The 21,700-nt window shown below is 42.6% G+C and overlaps 1 protein-coding gene across 1 annotated transcript in view; it reads right to left on the bottom strand.

The window, feature by feature from the left end:
• ANKFN1 (ankyrin repeat and fibronectin type III domain containing 1) overlaps positions 1-21,700 on the bottom strand; it is a 1,140,330-nt gene that overhangs the window by 1,040,090 nt on the left and 78,540 nt on the right. Inside the window, exon 2 of the mRNA XM_086928764.1 lies at positions 5,955-6,165. Within this exon, the coding sequence (XP_086784890.1) occupies positions 5,955-6,165 (211 nt within the window). The remainder of the gene's footprint in view (positions 1-5,954; positions 6,166-21,700) is intronic.

Genomic DNA, 21,700 nt, shown 5'->3' with positions numbered 1-21,700 from the left:
GCGGGGATGCCGCCACGGAAAGGCATCCGGTCTTCACTCTGGGGGCCCCCTGCGGGTCCCCAGAGTGAAGTACAGGTGGGGGGTGCATATGGGGGGTACCTGTGGTACCTCCCCTTCATTGTCATTTGCAAAGCGACAGGCACCGCATGGTGCCTGCCGCTTTGCATATGACAATGTTAAAGTGCATTTTCAGCATTGTGGCGGGCAGTGCAGAGACCACCGCCCGCCACAATGCTGAAAATACAGGATGTGCCCGCCACTGTGGCGGGCACATCCTAATGGCACCCCCGGGACTACCGCCCTTATGGCGGTAGGTCCCGATTTACGATGGGATGACGGGCGGGCAAAGTCCGCCCGTCATCCTAATGGAGCCCATAGACTGAACATTTCATATCGAATACATTTCCATTTTTCATTAATTTATTTAAAATAATCAACACAATTCTGGGGGTGGGGAGCATTTTGTGATAGGAGAAGATGATATATAGGGTTTACTTCATTATTGAGTGAAATAAAGTCCCAGGATGGAATTTATACCAATAGGAGGATGACTTCTCTTAATTTAGCACTTTCTCGAAAAAATCTGAGAATTTTTAATTAGAAACTAACTCTAATGGTCTAATTTAATAACACTTTGAAGTGGGGTTGCATCGCATAAGTGGCGCAAACAAGCGCAAAATTGTTAATTCAGGATTTACTTTCCAGCGCACAACTTTATTTGCACTGGAAATTGTTCTGTCGATGGGCCCGATTATGATCTTGGTGGACAGGGTTACTCCATCACAATAATGACGGATATCGCCTCAGCTGTATTGCAAATTCCATTGGCTATAACTGAAGTCTAATTTGGTGGAAGGGATATCAGTCCCGTTTGTGAGAAGTAACCCTGTCCGCCAAACTCATAATCAGGCCCTATGTATACATTTCCAGAAAGGAGGACAGGTGATCCTAGAGCCACCTTGTCCCTGGTCGGTTTATGCCAACCCTCTAGAACAGACTCTCAGCTGGTTGACAGGTATTTGGGCTCAATTTCCTCACTGATTGTCAGTCCGATACAGGTTGACTCTTGTGCTGTGCAAGCCCTACAGTCTTGTGGATTAACTGATCATGCCCCTTCCCCCATCCCTATAACTTTCCTCCCTTCTAGGCTAGACTCTGTGCAACAATATTTCTTGGCCCCTGATCTGCCAAAGATATCCACCATCTTCCCACTACGATAATGTGGTTTCCTCAAAACTCAAGGACACCCACACCCACCCAACCATCGCTCTGGGCTTGAATGCACCCAATCCTCATCTCAAGGACCTCACCCCCCTTGCTAATGCTCTAACCTCATTATCAAATTGTTTGCTAGTACCAAATGAAAAACTGCCCTCTTCTGAGCAGGAACGATCAATCGGACGCAGTACAGTTTTGAATGTACCCAACCCTCAGCTCAATGACCTCACTCCCCTTGCTAAGGCTCAAACATCACCATTAAAAGGTCCTCTAGTTCCAAATGATCTACTCCCTAACCAGGAATTACCCACCATCACAGCGGACCCCACAGGTTTACACCAAGTCCCCCTGTCGCCGCTAGCTTCTCCTTCACACCCCCACCCCTCGCCCAACACTCAGACTTAGCGGCGTGCCTAGATGATATATCTCTACAGTTGCACCTTCTCACTTCAGAGCTACATGACCTGAAAGCCCTCTCAAATGCTCTTTTCCCCATGTTCAGCTCTCTCCTCACCTCTGCAAATTGTCCCAGAGCCTCCACTTGGGAGACTGAGCACATGGGACAATTGTTAGTCCCCCCATTTCAAATTCTATTTCCTTTCCAAACTCACCCCTCAGCCCCAGAAGATCCACCCAGCGTCCACTGATCTCTATGAATGTCACAACTCCTGCTCTACCTGGTCCAAATCTAACATGATCCCGCTGAGGCAAACAGATTCCATCCTTTTAAACATGAACAGAGAACCTCCCCACATTCTGAGAAGCAGCATCACTGACAACCTCACCAGGGTGAACATCACCCAGACTCTTTACCCCCTAATCCACATTTCTCAAATGTGTACTACTAAATTGCAGATCAGCCAGTAAACACACCTCAGATATCTTCGACCTCCCAAAAACAATGATTTAGACACTATCATCCTCACAGGAACTTGGCTAAATCCAGCTTCCTCTCCAATCTTAGACCTCCTAGTACCTCCCACTCATGATATAAGCAGGCTAGACAGAGCTCTGACATTAGGTGAGGGTCTAGCCTGTATTCAGAGAAAACCACTAGTGATTTCTCGCTTGGAGTTCTCTTCCCCTTCCTCCTGTGAATACCTTTGCCTCAGCATCTCAAGTAAGAATCTACCGATTTGCAAAATACACACCTTTTTCTACCCCCTCCGAGACACTCTCCCCTTCATTGAGCAACTAATGGAAATCATCCCTAGCAATGTTGATGCATTAGTCTAACCCCAACAACCCCGCAGTATCCTGCCTTAAATCATTTCTAAATGATCTAGAGTTGACTCAGCCTTGTGACCAACCAACCCTGTGTGACTGGTCCGACCACCACAGAATCCCCTCTTATATTTTAACAGGGAGGATGTTATGTGGAAGGCTCAACCAATGAAATCAAAGAAATGGAAAAGGAACCTCAGATCAATAAACCCTAACAACCTTGCAGCCCACTGTAAATCTGCCCTCTCCACCCAAGCAAACTTGATCGAGGTGCAATCACTCACTGACTCCTACAAATTGACCACTGCCAACATCATGGATGACATTACTTCACTCCAACTTAAAAATGCCTCAACAAAGATATCCAAACCTTGGTATAATGACAACCTAAACACGGAACGCCGCAACCTTAGGGCAGATGAATGCTCCTGGTGATCCAATCCCTTCTCGGATCAACTAAAACTCCTTAGAGATGTCAGGAGCAACTATAACAAACAGATCAAGACCGCTAAGGCTGACTTTTTCAGACTCCAACTAGACCAAGCGGCAAACCGCCCCAAGAAGCTTTTTGAATTGGTCAAACAGCAATCAGTTATAAGTCCAACCCTTGCTGACCCAGGCGGCAACCCACCCTCCTGAGAAGAATTTGATGCTTTCTTCACTCAGAAATCAAGACTCACCTCCACTGACCTCGCCTCTAAGAAGGCAGTATTGCCCTCCTCTAGTGCCACCTCACCCCTTCACATCTTTGAAAATCACAAATTGCCCATCACGAACACCAAGAACAATGAGTCCTGGAGCACCTTTACCCCATTTAGTGAAAAAGACATCCACAAGATTTTTCAGAATATCAACCCTTCCAACCACTTCAGGGACCCGGTAACTGTGGCCATCTTCAAAGAAATCAAGAATGCACTCAGCCCCACCCTAGCAAAACTTCTAGAAAAATGTGTTGAATCCCTACTTTGTGCTCACATAGAGAATTACCAACTTCTAGACCAGCATCAATCCGTCTTTTTTGTAAAGGGCACAGCACCAAATTGGCCCTCACTCACGTTATGGATGACATTTTAAAAATGCTTGACCAAAATGAATCCTTCCTCTTGATCCTCCTTGACCTTTCCTCAGCATTCAACACGGTTAATCATGACAACCTCCTATCCATCCTGCAAAACAGAATGGGGTTTTCTGACCTGGTGCTACAATGGTTCTCATCCTTCCTTCATCACCGATCACAAAGAGTCAAGGCAAACCCCTCTCTCTCCCAGCCCTCTCCAGTACTTATGGGGTCCCTCAAGGGTCCTCCCTTTCTCCAATCCTCTTCAACCTCTTCTTTGAACCTCTTGCTAACTCACTAAACTCCACAAACATTCTCTTCCACATGTATGCTGACGACACCCAACTCTATTTGAAAATATCATCCCCGGAAAACATCATCTCACTCAACACTATCCTAACGTCCATTCAAACTTGGTTAATGGAGAACCATCTCCTGCTCAGGACCTCTAAAACAGAATTCCTGCTCATCTCCCTTCCGAACCACATCCCCAAGTTAGACCTCTGGCTGACTCACCTCACAACTTTCAACTGCAATCCGATCATCATAGACTCAGCCAAATCTCTCGGAGTCACCATGTACAAGCGCCTGAATATTAAAAATCATATCAGCAATGTATGTAAGGGAGCAAACCACTTGATGAGGACTCTCAGAAATATCAAACCTTTCCTGTCACAAAGTGATTTCAAGCAGGTGGTCCAAGCGCTTGTCTTTCCGAGGCTAGGCTATGGTAGTGATACCCTCTGTGGCCTTCCCAAATACGCCCTTGCTCCACTAAGGGCCTCACTGAACACTGCGGCTAGACTGATTACAGGCACCAAACGAAATGAGCACATATCCCCAGTCCTAAAATCTCTCAAATGGCTACCCTATGAGGCATGAATTCAGCTAAAGATTGCCATTCTGGCGCACAAAGCCCTTCACTTCAATACTCCCAGGTACCTGGCACAAAAACTTGAACTGTCTTGTGGGGAGAGAGCATCAAGAAGCGCCACTACTTTCTTCTTGGAACGACCCATCTTTAACAAAAAGATAACTTGTCACCAAGACTTCTCCAATGCTGCCCCAAAGATATGGAACTCTCTTCAGCTGGAAGTTCGCAGACTCTCCTCGACGACGGTGTTCAAATTGGAAGCTAAAAGATCCCTAATGAATTTGATATGGCTCCAATTTACTGCTTATAATAACCCCCCTTTGTTGCCCGCTTACAACTGTTTATTGTAGTACTTTCCTTTTCCCACTCGATGTTCCTTATTGCATTTATGTCCTCCCTTCCATCCTATCGTAAAGCGCTCTGATATCCTTCGGGATCATGTTTGCGCTATCTAAAACTTTATAAATAAATAAAATAAGACGTTCATTTGAAATACCATAAAATAAGGAGAAATGACAGGTCCTGCAGAGGCGCACACTAAGCCCCTAATTATCTACTAACTTCCCACCCAGAAATATAGTAACATTTTCAAAAGATTTACATATTTTTTCGCAGATCTGGCTACCGTCTGTCTGTGACTATGGGGCACATGCATCAACCTATTTAGGAAGTGCAAACGGTGCAAATCGGTAAATTCGGCCGTTTGCACTTCCTAAATACGTTTTTGGGATGCATCATGCATTGTTGTGAAAATCACTATTTTTAGCGATTTCCAAAAATGCGATTGCTTTTAAGGAATCTCAATTTTGCGATTTCTTAAAAGCAATGCATCATTGTTTTGAAATTTGCGAATTTCAAAATAGGGGGTGCAAATTACCACGAGGTTGAACCTCGTGGTAATTTGCGAAAATGTTTAAATATGCATAAAAAATGCATTTTTTAAAGTGTAATGTTACAGACACACATGTCCTTAGGACATGTGTGTGTGAAACATGCACTTAAAAATACATTACAGGGGTGCCCCTGCACCCATGTAATGCATGAACAAATTGCGATTCTAAAAACGAAAATCGCAATTTGAAAATGCCTTCCCATTGATTCCTATGGGCCTTTTGGCCCATAGGAATCAATGGGAATTGCGAAATCGCAATTTAGTATTCCCATAATATTTGCGATTCGGTAAAAATTGCGATTTTTACCGATTCTCAAATATTATGGGAAAAAAATCATGCATCCCATTTTGCAATTCCTAATTTGCGATTCCCTAAAAATCGCAAATTAGGAATTGCAAAATCAAACAATGATGCATGTGGCCCTATGCAACATATTATCAGAAGAATTAGCTGAGTTCCCCACACTCGGACCCAAACAGAGGGAAGTTCATAGACTATATCAGAATAGATCACTCCATTAGCACAATATTTTGCCCATGTTCACGTGCTTGTTTACTATTTCATGGGCTGTGTACAGCTATATAAATTCAAATTCAACTGTTCATAATGAACAATAAAAAAACGGGCAATAAAAAAATGGAGAAAAAAAACACACTTAAATTTCGGAGCTGGTTACTTGTTTACTCACAGTGAGGACTCTCTTTCGCTCCGGCCTTCAGCAGCATTCTTGCAATAGGCACGTTGTTTGTCATAATGGCAATGTCCAAAGGTGTCAGGCCTTCACTGTTGGGGGTGTTAAGGTCCAATTCATCGGCCGTGTATTGGTAGAGTAGAATCTGCACTGCGTCCAGATCTTGCTGTTCCACAGCCTCAAAAAGAGCTTCATTGCACTGGAAATTCTGTTGACAAGTAAAAAAACACACAAACGTTATCATCCTCATACAATAATCCATTTCAGCAGCCTAGTCAAGCCTTCATTTCTGAATGAATTACACTAAACAGGTTACCACAGGTCTAGCTAGGTGAATGACTAGTTTTTCATTAGTATTGCATTTTAAAACATTCTTCATCATGGTTTGTAACATTGAGAAAGTTATACGCAGCTAGCTTAACAGGGACTATGTCTGAAAGCATTCTGTAGCATTTGGTACAAACATTTACATTTGGCTGTATTTGTTTTTAAAGAGTTTCGTTTGGCATTCTTGCTCAAAACGGCCTACTTGTTTTAAGAGCTAAAAGAGGGGAAAAGTCTTTGGAAATGATGCAAATACAATGTCGTCTGGAATTGTCTTGATAAACATGTTCACGCGGCTGTCAACCATATCAACACAAATGTTTACAAGACAGAGCATTAGTTGTTCACTTTTAATGGGGTGAGGGTTAAGGGTTATGTTTTTTCATATTTTCGTATTTCCATAGTATTTCTCTAAGCGAAATATGATCTTTGAATGCTAACAGAACATGCACGTTCCTTAACTCAGAATGCACAGGTAGTTTAGAGCTAAGGTTATTTGATGTAAAGGTGCAATGCAGAAGCAGTGTATATTTGGTACATAATGCTAAACTAAAATGTAAACCTGATAATAAATGGCGATTTAGGAAACATCAACTTGCATATGTTCAAGAAACGTTTAACAAACGTTCTATTAGGCTCACATGTATCTTTTCGGCAGTGTTGTTTAAGGAAAGCCAAAACATTGGCCCCTGGCCCAACATCAGTTTAATAGTAAAAGAACCAAGGTGTCTAAATCTCACGGTGCAAGTATACAACAAATTGCATTACACTATAAGAAGCTATTCTGGATAGTGGTGTATCCACAGTGCACTGCAGCGGCCAAAATGAACTTCCAAGAGAGATTTAATTGGCACATGCTATTATATTCTTATAGCAGTTTGCATATGTGTTGTGAGCCAGGGACATCTTAAGGATTATGGGGGGCCCGGGGCCAAACATATTTTGGGGGCCCCTGTTCAGAACAGCTTTGAATTTATGATCCAATTTGAGCCCTTGTTTCCCACGCAGTTTCAGCTTCCTCAGCTGCGTTAGCGATCCAGTTTGCATCATAGGCATTAACCTTAGATATTCCTAATGTAAACAGGCACATGCAGCTGACGGTGGTAGGATTTTGTGTTTCCTGCCCTGCAACTAGGTTTATAAATACTTTTTACATTGTATATGTGTGGCTGAATTACTCCGTGCTTTTTAACAGTTTCTCCTACCTATGCGCTCTTGCACTTTACTTGATTCTGCTTGCCTGCACCTCCTTAGCTGATCCGATTTGCATCCCGCTTTTTCTCCAGTCCTGGTCCGCTGCAGCTGATACGCCAATTGTGCGGAGGGCTGGGGCTACTATCGGGCTCCTCACTGCCGCCACGCATTCCACTTTCTCAGCTGCATTAGCAATCCAGTTTCCATCATAGGCATTAGCCTATATATTCCCGAAGCACACGGATGGGCGCAGAAGGCACGCTGCTGGTGAGGTGCTGGCGTGCCGAAGGCAAGCCCATCGGCATCCCAGATGGCGTCGGCCATGCTACTCAGTTCCCCCCCGGTGAGTTTCCTCAACTGTATTACAATAGGAAAAAACTGCTTAGCCTTAGGCAGCTACCATTATGTCAGGGTATAGTGGCTGATCCGAGCATGTAGGTAAACTTTCGATGCAATAAGTGCAACAGGTCTCTCCTCCAGCCCAAGAAACTCGCACCCAAGATTCTCCCATGCAACAATAAGTATAAAAACAATAGGAAAACAGAGGACTTAAAGGCCACACTTTTAAATTGTGGCTCCATGCAAATGCATGAACCACACATTTATGACCTACTTTTAGACAAACAGCCTGATATTTTATTTCTCAATGAGACCTGGCTGTCTGAATCCGCCAACCCTACTCTCACCTCAGCCATCCCTATGGGTTATAAAATCCTTAGGGTGGATCGACAGAGTAAGAAGGGGGCGGTATCGCCATCATTTACAATAAAAAACTAGACTGCTTACCCATCCCGATGAAAAACATTGAGGGCGCAGAGTCCTTAGGCTTCCACTGTACTTTATCCCCCAATCAAAGCATAGCGGGTTTTCTAATTTACAGACCTCCTGGTGCAATTGGTAATTTTATTACTACGCCTAATACAGCCACCATCTCCCTGGCGTTAAAATACAACTGCCTTATTCTGGGAGATTTCAATACACATATGGAAAATGGAAAAGACCCTCAAACAATTTACTTTTTGGAGACACTGCAGGCTTGCAACATGTTTCTATCTATTTCTTGGGCCACCCATGAGAAGGGCCATACCCTAGACCAAATCATTCACAACTTTGACATATCAGTAAGCCTACCTCTTCCCATTATCTGGTCTGACCACCTCCTATTAAAATTCATCATTCCCAACTCTGCCACAGCCCCTCAGGCTAATGGAGGGCAGAGGGTCCCTAATTACAGGACGTTCCATAAAATATACATCCCGATGTTAGCAGACGTACTCGGTCGTTCCTCACCGGAGCTGTCTGGTTGCCCGACCCGGACGCCCTCTCACTAGATTCATGGCACCAAACCAACATTGGTGCAGTGGTACCGGTTGTTTCCCGCTACTCAAAGAGGTTGGCCCCACCGGCTCCATAGTCTAATGATTCCTTCAGATCTAGCAAAAGAAATTGTAGAAAAATGGAATGGAAATGGTGTAAATCCTATCTACCTGAGGACAGAAAGGTGTATGAAGACACCTTGAAAGCTCATTACATTTAGTGAAGGCAGCCAAGAAAAACTTCTTTCCAACCAAAATTGAAAATGCCCAAAGTAAGAGTAAAGAAATCTTTAGCATAGTTAAATCCTTTACCTCCCCGAAAGTCGGAAGAAAGGAAGGGCCATGCATGGAAGAATGGTATAAGAAAATTGCTCAAGTCTTCCACAAAATGATCTCCGTGATCCAACAAGCCTTCACTAACATCTCAGAGGAAGAACTGACCTTCTACCTTAGTTCTAATAGCAATGTGCACCTCTTGAAACTTCCATCTTTACTAGCTTTCCCTGAGTTTCAGCTAGAAGAGTCACTGACCCTTCTCCAAAGTATTAAGTCTGACTCTCCTACTGACCCATTTCCAGTGAATATCCTGAACCTATTAGCTCCCACCATAAACCCCACGGTAAACCAGCTCTTTAATGCTGCACTCTCGTCAGACAACATGCTGAAATTATGGAAGAATGTTAAGATTCTTCCATTGATAAAGAAGGCTAATGCCAAACAGACGGACCCAGCCAATCTCCCTTCATCCGGCCCTCTCCAAAGTATTAGAGAAGCATGTAAACAAGGCCCTCTAAATACACATTGAAGATGGGAAGCTCCTTCATGAGACCCAATCTGGTTTTAGGGCTAACTACAGCAAGAAGTCCACTCTGCTAGAAGTGACTGAATTTCTCAAGGGTAAGCTGGTCCAGTGAGTCAAGGCTGTTCTGATACTGCTCGATCTGTCGGTGGCCTTCAATACGGTCCCACATGTGAGGCTCCTCGTGAGACTTGCTAACATTGGCTTGGGGGGGGGGGGCGCCTTTACATGGAAGTCATCCTTCTTGGCAATAGATCTCAGGACAGCTGGCTCCCCCTTTCTCATCCCCGGTTTCTGTCATGAATGTAGGTGTCCCTCAGGGCTCCATTGTCAGTCTTACCCTTTTAATATATATCTATCCCCCTTGCATTTCTCGTAGAGGAAGAGTGCGCCAAAATTGTTTCCTATGCTGATGACACTCAGCTGATTTTTACTTGTGAAAAAGGAACCGACGTTGACGGGGCAATTATTCGGTCTTTCCTCGCAAAGGTTTTTAACTGGCTTAAGATGAATCAGCAGAAGTGCAATCCTGACAAAACTTAAGTTGTTTTCTTTGGAAATCCAGAAACGCCCGACTGGAGCTCTTGGTGGTCAATAGATCTGCCGCCCGCCCGCGGAAAAGGAGAAAATCAAAAACTTAGAAGTTGTCATCGACAAGACACTCTCCATGCGCTTTCAAATCCGAAACCTAACTGTCTCTTGCTTTGGCATACTTCGGATGCTAAAAGCCTTCCTGCCACTGTTACCGCTTGAGAGTAGAAAGCTAATGGTGCAGGCTCTGGTGACATCAAAGGTTGACTATGTCAACAGATTGTACCTCAGTTTTCCCAAAGACCCTATCCAGAGGTACAAAAGGAGGTGGCCAGAGCAATCCTGAGACCTTAACCCAGATCTAGTATTACCCCTATTCTTAAGTTTCAACACTGGCTCTGCTTAAAAGAACAGATCGACTTCAAAGCGATGACCATCTTCATTAAAGCATTCCACAGCTTAAGAGCTAGCTACCTAAATAGGTGTGTTAAATCGCTAAACAACATCTAGAACCCTAAGATCTTCCAATGCCAACCTGGCCATCGTGCCTAACATATACTGTGCCTGCACTGGAGGCAGACCCCTCGGCTTTTTAGGTGCAAAATTTTGTGGAATAGACTCCCTGAATCTCTGAGACTAACCACAGACCTACTCTCTTTCAGTAAGAACTAAAAAACCTGTCTTTTTAATAACGGATAGGTCTTTTACGCATGTTTTCCTTCCGCTGTCACACGCCAGGACACTCTAGTTCGAGTGGTTGTCCTCTTTATTAAATGCACTACTTCATTTAATTTTATTTTTTATTAGGTTCCTGACAGTGAAATGGAACACTCGTCCAAATTCTAAGGTCCTTATTGAAGAGGCCTTGCTTCACTTTTATGCCGCCAGTGCATCACATTTTGTGACGCACCGGCAGCGTAAAAAATGTGCCCTGTTGCGCCCTATTTACAAAGTGACGCATCTAGGCAGATGCGCCACTTTGTAAACCCCTGCACCACATATAATGTTTGCAGGGTGCGTGTTCCCCCGCAAAAAGCCTTGTAGAAGTGGTACATTTAAATCTATGAGAACTCAGTGCGCCTCTTCTAGGACGCCATTGCGTCAATATCATACACCTGCCTCACAGCAGGCATAAGACTGATGTAGGCCCTTTCACATGGGCCTTGCCCCATGTGAAAGGACACATTGCTGGAGTTGCGTCTATTTTCAGACACACCCCAGCAATGCATCATTTTTGTGCCTACAGATACTTTAGAAAGACTGACGTATCTGTAATTCCTTGCGATCTGATGCATCATATAGTAAATATGACGCATCCATCATGTCGCAAGGAGGGCACACTAAGAAGTTACGCAACTCTGTTTTCACACAGCGATGCATCACTTCTCATAAATAAGGCCCTAAATGTGTTTACATGTAATATTCAATATTCAATAGTTATGTGTGTTTTCAATATTGTACCACAGCATCAGCTCACCAATATTACTGCAAATAATCTCTGTGACGCCCTCCCATTTCTTATATGTTAGGCCTTGTTTTGATCTAATATAAACTTTTTGTAATGTATATTGCATTAAACATAAACACAACATTTTGCAGAAAAATGGCTGTACTAGCCTCCACACATCAGGTACATAAAAAATAAAAAATAAAGGAAAACAGTATTTAAAACAATCTATTTAAGAAAATTGTCTATTGATTCCTGGGCATCAACCCTTGATAATACCAGACCCGTCTTAGGAAATGACCTTGAAATTGTTAATAGCAAAGTCAATCTATGTAAGTGCCTGGAGAGAAGCTGGAGAAAGGACTTCTCCATTACTGAGAAAACTAAATATAGAGAAGCCATTAAAGCCTATAAGGTAGAAATCAGAAATACCCAATCTGGGTACTATGATTTTTTTTTTTAGCTCAGCCTCTAAATCCCCACGCGAAATGTTTAAAATTCCGAAATCCCTCCTTAAGCATCCTGCGACCCCTTTGCCATCTCATAACACCGTAGGACGTTGTAATAATTTGGTAAACTTCTTTTATAAGAAAATTGTAGATATCGACTTTACCTTTCCCCCTCTATTAGTTCCTGTAAAAACCCTCCCTGCAGATGACCAGCCTCGCTTATTAGATCCTCTCATTGAGACAATCCCCCCTACAGATATGAAATCTTTAAAAATAAACCTCGACCGTCTGAAATCCAGCTCCCCAAGTGATGTTGTTCCTCCCACCACTCTAAACCAGGTTTTCGATTTTGTTGCTCCAGTTATTCTGGACCTCATCAACATCTCATTTTCTTCTGGGCTCATTCCCTCCCCATGGAAATGGGCCATGGTCAGAGGTCTTCTAAGGAAATCCACCCTAGACCCGAAGTTTTTGGCAACTATCGGCCATTCTCGCTCCTGCTAGGGATTGCGAAAATAAGTGAAAAGTATGTCAACTCCATTGTTTCCACTTTTTGGAGGAGAATGAACACCTCCACCCTTCCCAAACTGGTTTTAGACCTCAACAAGGCACAGAGACAGCCTCATTAGTGGTGGTTGATGAAGTTAGTAAAATTCTGGATGTCGGTGGGTCCACGGCTATTGTACTGCTTGACCTTAGCGAAGGCTTTGACTCTGTCAATCACCAACTATTGATTGCAAGACTCAGAGAGATAGGAGTCACAGGAACTCTACTTAAATGGCTGGAGTCTTTCATGGTAGCTAGGTCATTTCAGGTTTTTGAGAACAATTTCATCTCTAAAAGGATGCCTTTGAGATTTGGGGTGCCTCAGGGCTCCTCACTAAGCCCCACGCTCATCAATGTTTATCTGCACCCCCTGGCCGAGGTGGTTAAGCCCTTTGGTGTTCGGATCGTCACTTACACTGATGACACTCAGCTGATTGTGTCTCTAAATCATTTGGACAATATTAAGAGCAATCTTGCCAATTGCTTGAAAAGGGTCTCCAAGTGGATGATGGCTCTTTCCTGAAGCTGAATGCAGCCAAAACCTAGCTGATGTTTTTGGGTAAGAGCACCAACATTAACACCTTGGCTGCTTTGACTTTTCCCCTCCTGTGCTGCAAAGTAAGATTTACCATTGTTCATGACGAGCTCAGCTCGTCATAAGCACAGCTCAACTGTGCCTCATGACGAGCTGAGCTCGTCATGAGCATGGAAGGGGTTAATACCAACAATCTCTGGCCAAATTGTCTGGGTCTTATGCCCCCTCCAAAAGATCAAATAAAAAGTCTCGGGTGTGGCTGGATCACAACCTCAATTTTAAGGAGCATGCGCGTAGAGTTGCAGGTACCTGTTATGGTATCCTGAAAATGATTAGGAAAATCCTACCCCTTCTGCCCTTCAATGCTAGAAAATTATTGGTGCAAGCCCTGATTCTCTCTCGGCTCGACTATGCCAATGTGCTTTACTTAGGCTCTCCTTGCTCTACCATTAAAAAATTGCAAACAGTCCAAAATTGTGCTGCACCACTCCTTATGCAAGCTCATAATTGGGAATCTGCTAAACCTCATATCATCTCTCTGCACTGGCTGCCGGTCGCCAAAACAATTCAGTTTAAGGCTTTGTGCATTGCACATAAGTTGTTCTCGGCTAAGGCCCCACCGATTCTTCGAACAATCATTTCCCCCTACCTCCCAAAAAGATCACTGCGCTCCGAGAAGAAACATCTAGCAGCCGTCCCCAGAGTAAACCGTGTTCAGAGTGGTGGACGTCTGTTCTCCTTCATTACAGCAAAATGCTGGAATCAGCTGCCAGACCACATTTGGCTTGAGGCCAATTATCTTTCCTTCCGCAAGCTCCTGAAGACTCTGCTGTTCCCCCGAATTTTCAGCTCCGTCTGTAGCGCTGGGAGGCCTCTGGTAGCCATGCACTCTATAAGGGTAAATTCATTCATTAATTCATTCAAGTCATTAGGGCAAAAGTCTGGATAACGGAGCTGACTCTGTCAGGGGGCCCCCTAAAAGGCTAGGGCCCTGGGCCAGAGCCCACTTTGCCCACGCATTAAAACGTCTCTGTTACGAGCCAAACTAAACGTTTGAGCAGCAAAGGCCATTATTACAGTCTGCGAGCACAGAAAGGAATCTGATACCTTCATTACGAGTATTGCAAACATTGCTGCAGGGAAACTGGGTTGGGGGGCTGGAATCTAGGATTCCAGCCAGTATACCCGCCTGAAAAGCCAGTTTCCCACAGAACAGCAAATAACTGCTCACATCCAGGAATACAGGTGTAGTGTCTTGCAATATTTTAGAATAGAACCCTTTTGGCTGCTAATGGACTCCGTAGAGCTGTGACATAGGTGTCAGAGCACAATGCCATGAAAGCTTGTTTTAGAATGTTGAGTTTGCAGTTGGACACAGCAGGACAAAAATGTGTAATATTAAGCTGTATGTGTGGTGTGGTCATTGTTGGGACAGGAAAGCTGCCACAAATAGTGATGAAATAGGGGATAAGTAACCCAAAGAACAACTGCGCTCCCCCAGATAGTTTGCAGTGGTCCAAGCAAACTGCTCATGCATGCCATGTTTGTCTCTGTCAAAGAACGGAATCAATTATTCATGCACGTGGAGTCAAAGCACATCTTTACCCACTGGAAAGCAAGATAAAGCAATGGAAGCATTGCAAAGAATCTACACATTTATTGTTGAAAACCTGCTGGTCGAGTCAACCATAAATGTACTGTGCTGCCACGCAAGATAACATTCTACATTATACAGAGTGTTAACACTGGAAGTGGATTCAAGCTGCTGCTGATAATCATAACCTACAAAATATTGCTGTGGACAGAAGCACTGCCATGTGTGATCAACCAAGTGTTACAAAAAGCAAATTGACCTTTATACAAAAAGCAAAAACAAGACTTACTGAATGCCCCGAAGAGAGTCCTCACACTGCTGCAGTTAGTGAAAGTGGCAGGTGGCTCAATCAGTAGTGTTCAGGTTGTGCTTTCAGACTCGTCCATACCCAAAGCGGTTAATTTACAAAGTTCCTGAGTGGGCCTCAGAACAACTTCACAGGTCTTCGGAGAATTCGAAATAATGCAATTTTTCTGACGGGTGCAAAGAAAGTCACATTTCCAGTTCTCATTAAAGATGAGTCAGAGGCCAACATGTCACAAGATCTCACAGATAAATAGCAAACGCCAAGCCAAACGCAACAAACCACCATGTCAGTAAGTTCCACATTGGTCTACAATGCTGCTGCCTTCCTGAAACCACCATTACCACCTTTCCATTCTGCCAAAAAGCAAAATATTGGTGACAGATGGTCTGCATGGATAGAGACATTTGGTGATTTGATTGATGCACTTGAAGAGACTGATGATAAAAAGATTATCAAGTATCTCAAAAATCTTGCTGGTGATGGTGTGAAAGAAGTCAAAGAAAATGCAGCGAACTGACAAAGAAACTACATATTGTCATATGAGAGAACCGCTGAATTTAAAGTACAATTCAGTACCCAATGTTGATTATGAAAGATATATTTTCAATCAAGACTGCTAAAATCTTTGTGAAACCATTGATAAATTTGTGGAGAGACTCGATTCACTCATCAAACACTGTAAGATCAATTAATTTAATGATGAGGAAGCTATGCGACTTCGAGTTATTGATGGTTGCTTGTCAAGAAGGATTTGCATATGGCTGGGTTCAAACTGGAATGGCATGGTGAGCAAAAGCAACTATGGATCTAGGCCCAGATCTCTGTACTGTGGTGAATGTATGACACTGTTCTGCATTCTGTCCATCAATTGTTGTTTTTGCATTTTTCACCCCGAATTGGACGGGTATGCCCAGACGTGGGTCCTGTGCTCACCATGCCACTGGTGTCAAGCTATCCTGGCTGAAGAGGGGTAAAACCAGGAAACCGGTTCTAGGATGCTTGTTTCCAGTCCAGGGAGGACCTAACCTGGCAGTTCAGGCTCAACTGTTCCCACAGGGCACATTTTCAAAACTGATTTGCATATGGCTCGGTTTAAATTGGAATGGCATGGTGAGCATCCTGGCTCAGATCTCTGTATTGGGGTGAATGTATGACATTGTTTTGCATTCTGTCCATCAGGATTTAAGCTGGTCATGACGTTGTAATAGCTCCAGGTGGAGCTATTTTGTTTCAATAAGTTCTATCTATGAAGTACCTGTTCTAAAGTCATAATTTGATTACACATATGTTGGATTTTTGTTGTGTTCTAAAGTCATACTTTGATTACATGTATGTTGGATTTTACTCGTTTTGGTCTTGTTTGGTTTGGATAAAGATCCTTTATTTTTCTAAACTGGTGTGGTGTCCAACTGTGGTGTTTTCACTGGATTACTATGTGATTTGAGTACAAATGCTTTACACTTTAGCTTTAGGATAAGCCTGTCTGCTTGTGCCAAGCTACCAAGAGGGTGATCAGGGGATATATACAGTGTATATACCCCTTACCCTGACCAGAAAAAATGGTCATTACTTTAACAAAGCTACATGGCTCTGCCAATTAGAGACCCCCATTTATAACACTGATGGTTAGCGGTGAGGATTGAACTTGTATTGCTACTTCACCCACAGTGATTGTTGTACATCACTAGTCTAGAGCAGACCGCCAAGTAACCACATACTGTGCTTTCTGGTTCTATTTTCAATTGACCCTTGAAGTAACCACACACTATGGGGCCGATTACAATGGTAGTGAACCAGCCATATTATAATGGTTGGCGGGTCGGTGGTGGGTGGAAACTCTGACCCCCATGCATCCAACGGGCTCCTTAAGGCTGCTGGTGCTGCAGAGGCCTCCCAATCCCTGAAATGTCAGTGGTGTCTATGAGGCACCACCATAGGGATTACAATAGTCCATCCCCGTCGGCCTTTCCATGGCGCTTTACCTGCCATGGACAGGCCGGCGGTGATGGGCATTTGGGGCCTGTAGAGGGCCTCCTTTACCCGGGCCCTTTTGTTTGGGGGTGGGTGGGCACCTATGGTGCCCCCCAACATTTCCATGCGCCATGTTGCAGGCACCACATGGTGCCCGCCATGTAGTGCATGGAAACGAGAAATGTGCTGTTTTACATTTACACCCGCTGCAATGTAAAGCATGGAAAATGCAACCACTGTGGCGGCGGTCACATTGTAATCAGCCTGGTGGGACTACCACCTTGTAGGCGGGAGGTTCCAGACTCTGATATGATGGCTGACAGACTACGTAATCAGACCCTATGTTTCTACATGGTAAACCAGCAAGTGATGTTGCAGAATTGGAGTTTGATATTGTAATTATTTTACATACAAAATGGATCACTTCAGATAATTTTGTGAAAGCTTTGGATGCCCCATGAGGAGCGCCTCTAGGAAAGAGGAGCTGCAAATGGCGTTGAGTGCCTGGTGGGAGGCCAGGAATGCTGGAGAGACAGGGGATGCAGTTTTGGATTTGCCAGGGTACACTGCCACGGAAAAATATCCCCATCCAAAAATATTATGACCAAAATATTGATGTCATAAATATAATTATACAAAATAAAAAATGTTATATATAAAAAAATGATTATACATATTAAAGAATACAATTAATAAGAGAATACATTAGATTTAATACACATTTTACAAATATAACAAATAAACTAAATTTTAAAAAGTTAAACATGCATGTAATAATTATTAATATATAGATATACATGTACTTTAAAACAGTTATTGAATTAATAATGTTATTGTGTTTTATCATTTTAAATTTATATAGAAATTTAACAATTATATATATATATATATATATATATATTCACTGAAAAAAACATAGGTTTCAGGCATGTTATAGTTAGAAATTAGCATTTAAAAAACCTTGTCATGAATGATGTAATATGTGAAGTCATGAGCAGTGCATTTCGGGGGCGGGAGTTATAGTTAGCTGAACGAACTATAATGGCAGAATTTCTATGGTTTTGTAAGAGTGAAATGTCCAACTAACTATAACGTCCCTGAAACCTATGGTCTTTTCAGTGAATTTCTAAGGTTTTTTAAATGCTAATTTCTAACTATAACGTGCCTGAAACCTTTGGCTTTGTCAGTGAATTTCAATGGTTTTTTAAAATGCTAATTTCTACCTACAACATCCCTAAATCTTATGGTTCTTCAGTGAATTTCAATGGTCTTTAAAAGAAAATTTCTAATTATAATGTGCCTCAATCCTTTGTTTTTTTAAATACATTTCTAAGGGTTTATAAATGCTCATTTTTAACTATAACATCCCTATTAAGTGCCCTTGTATCCAAAAGGTCCCTGGTGGCCAAGTAGCCCACCAGGTACCTCTAGTAAGTGTCACAGAGCTGCCTTGCAGCAAGGTGTTCCTAGGCCATGCCCCTTTTTACACCACGCTGCAAACGCGGCTTCTGGCGCACTGCTGCTCGGACAATGAAGTCCACTTGTCTCCTGAGGTCCTCTGGACTCAAGAGGAGGGAGTCCAAATACGTTGTGGACTTCCAAACCAAGAGTCCGGGGGGCTTAATCAAGACAAGAAACTTGCTATACATTTGAAAGATGATTAGAGACTTACAGAAGTTATTATTGTGCTCATTATTTGCGGTTTTTCCGTATGATTCACATGCTGTTGTACTCTTGCCAGTTTTCCTCTTGCTCTTCCTTCAACCTTGTGCATAAGGAAAGTAATTGCTAAATTGTTTTTAATGGTATTGTGCTATTTCATTATTGTTTTGTTCTTTTCTTTAGTTTTTTTCACAGGAGGAAAGGAAGGAGCCCGGTCACCGGTATTCACTCTCAGGGGCTACCTACTTCTTTGCCCTCATCTTCACTGTCATGATCGACTGATGGGTAACTATTTGAACGTCACTTGTGATTACGACTTTGGCAGGGCAGGACCCTACATTACCTGTTGCAATTCACACAGACTAACTCAGTTCATTTGGATCCAGACTCAGCCTTGTTCTGTCCAAGACAACTTTGGGTGGTATACGGGCACTTGGCCAGGATGGTAGGCCTGCTTTGGGAGCGGCTGTCTCACTCCCCCCCTGGACACTATGTCTATACTTTTCGTTACATTGGCACCATTGTTGTCTTACACGACTTCGGGGATGAGATTTTGTTATATTTTGAATATCTTCCCTCCAAGCGCTAGACCGGAGAGTTACACTTTGGCACTTGCCAAACATGTGAGCGCGCATAGGCGAGGCGCATGTCCACAGCAATGACTGATAAGGTTGGATATCTTTGTACAATTTGGTACATTTTATTGAGTAGATGGCCAATTGGCTATGCAGCACTGCTATGTGTCTTCTTTTCCATACTGTCAACGTTCACGTCACTGCGATACATTGTTTAAGTGTGAAATGTTTATTTACTGTTTGGGGTTTATTATTCTAACACTCTCACAGAGATGTACCACTAGAGTGAGACCATTCTAATATGTCCGCCACTACTGTGACTGTGTTTCTATGCACACATATGTCCCTTTTTTGTGTTCATGCCACTGCCAATACATTATCAGTTACCCTTTCTTTGTGCACGTTTCACTTGAACAAATCTTTGTAGGAAGCTGAAACGCGTTTTGAAATTAAACACCTTTGTGGACTACTGTTCCATTGCGGAGTGTGGTTTTACTGAGACCGCATAACAATTGTGGACTTTGAGGGATTGAAAAGCCGGCGCGCTCCGCTGGAGTGCGTGCCACTTTTCCCGGGGCCCTGGCAGTCGGAAGGAGTTCAAAAGATTGTGAAATATATATATATATATTCACTGAAAAAACCATAGGTTATAGACCATATATAGTTAGGAATTAGCATTTACAAAACCTTGAAAATTCACTGAAAAAACCATAGGTTATAGACCATATATAGTTAGGAATTCGCATTTACAAAACCTTATTTTACTCACACAAAACCATTGAAATTCCATATATAGTTAGTTGCACTAACTATATATCGCGCACCCGCAATCCACTGCTGATGATGTCACATATTACATCATTCATGACATGGTCAGTGACATCACTGATGACATCACTGATGACATCTCAAATGACATCACTGATGACATCTCAAATGACATCACTGATGACATCACTGATGACATCTCATTTGACATTACTGATCACATCACTGATGATATCATTCATGTGATAATACGATGAACCTCTTCAGACTCTAATATAACCTTAGATACAATCAGTGTAAACAGACACTCACAGACTGTCACTCATCCATGGAGTTACTCACACACCTAGTCAGTCATGCAAAGAATCAATCACACCTCCATTTCCTCAACTATACAGTTATACAAACTTTACTTATTCAAACATATACTAACACATATTTACTCTCTTATACAATCCCTGATACAAGTTCACAATGATCCATACAGCCACTCACACATTCACTGGCTCTTATGCACAGTTATTTATATATGTCAACTCTCACATGTACTGTGTTTTACATATGTACTTACTTTGACATGTAGCACTGAGATATCCATTCACTCACCAATACACTCATGCACACAGTCAACCGCCCATACAGCTGTTTCCACATGCACTTTTGAAACCATACATCTAGTGAATCAACTGCTCACACATCTATGCACAGAGTCATACACCTCCCAGCCACCCACACACACACTCAGTCTCCCATACAAATACTTGGGCAACCAATCAATAACCCATATAGTTACTCATATAGCTACTTATCAACACATGCAACAGTTTACAGAACAACAAATTAAGACAGTTTAGTCACTAACCCATGCACTCAGTGAGACACATTTAATCACTCACTCATACAGTCAGTCATGCACCTACTAAATCCTTCATCCAGACACTTATACATCCACTCATTCTTCAATATGTAAGACATATTTTAACTTTACAGAAACATACAGTCACTGGATGTTGTCATCAGTGATGTCATCAGTGATGTCATTTGAGATGTCATCAGTGATGTCATCAGTGATGTCACTGACCATGTCATGAATGATGTAATATGTGACATCATCAGCAGTGGATTGCGGGTGCGCGATATATAGTTAGTGCAACTAACTATATATGGAATTTCAATGGTTTTGTGTGAGTAAAATAAGGTTTTGTAAATGCGAATTCCTAACTATATATGGTCTATAACCTATGGTTTTTTCAGTGAATTTTCAAGGTTTTGTAAATGCTAATTCCTAACTATATATGGTCTATAACCTATGGTTTTTTCAGTGAATTTTCAAGGTTTTGTAAATGCTAATTCCTAACTATATATGATCTATAGCATATGGTTTTTTCAGTGAATATATATATATATACATACATATATAAACATATATCATCTGTATATCTATATAAATACAAACATAAATGCATGCATACATATACTTATATGCATTTTAGGGTTGTTAGGGCGTTTTCGTGTGTATTATGTTGCTTTTTTAGGGCTTTTGGGTCAATTAAGTAGGGTTCCCGGAGCCTAGGGCTGAGGGGCCGGTTCAGTTTCGTGCGTATTGGTGTTGGCAAGGTTTTGAGGGATTTTGGCGGTTTTTGGTCGAGATTTGGCCGTTTTATGGCTTTTTTTGTGTTTGCAGGGGGCGCGTATTCGGGTTGAAATTCGTCCCCGTTCCAGTGG

This window comes from Lissotriton vulgaris, chromosome 7 (assembly GCF_964263255.1).
Source record: "Lissotriton vulgaris chromosome 7, aLisVul1.2, whole genome shotgun sequence".
NCBI lineage: Eukaryota > Metazoa > Chordata > Amphibia > Caudata > Salamandridae > Lissotriton > Lissotriton vulgaris.
Note: the sequence above shows the minus strand (reverse complement) of the source record. Positions and strands in the feature narration are given on the sequence as shown.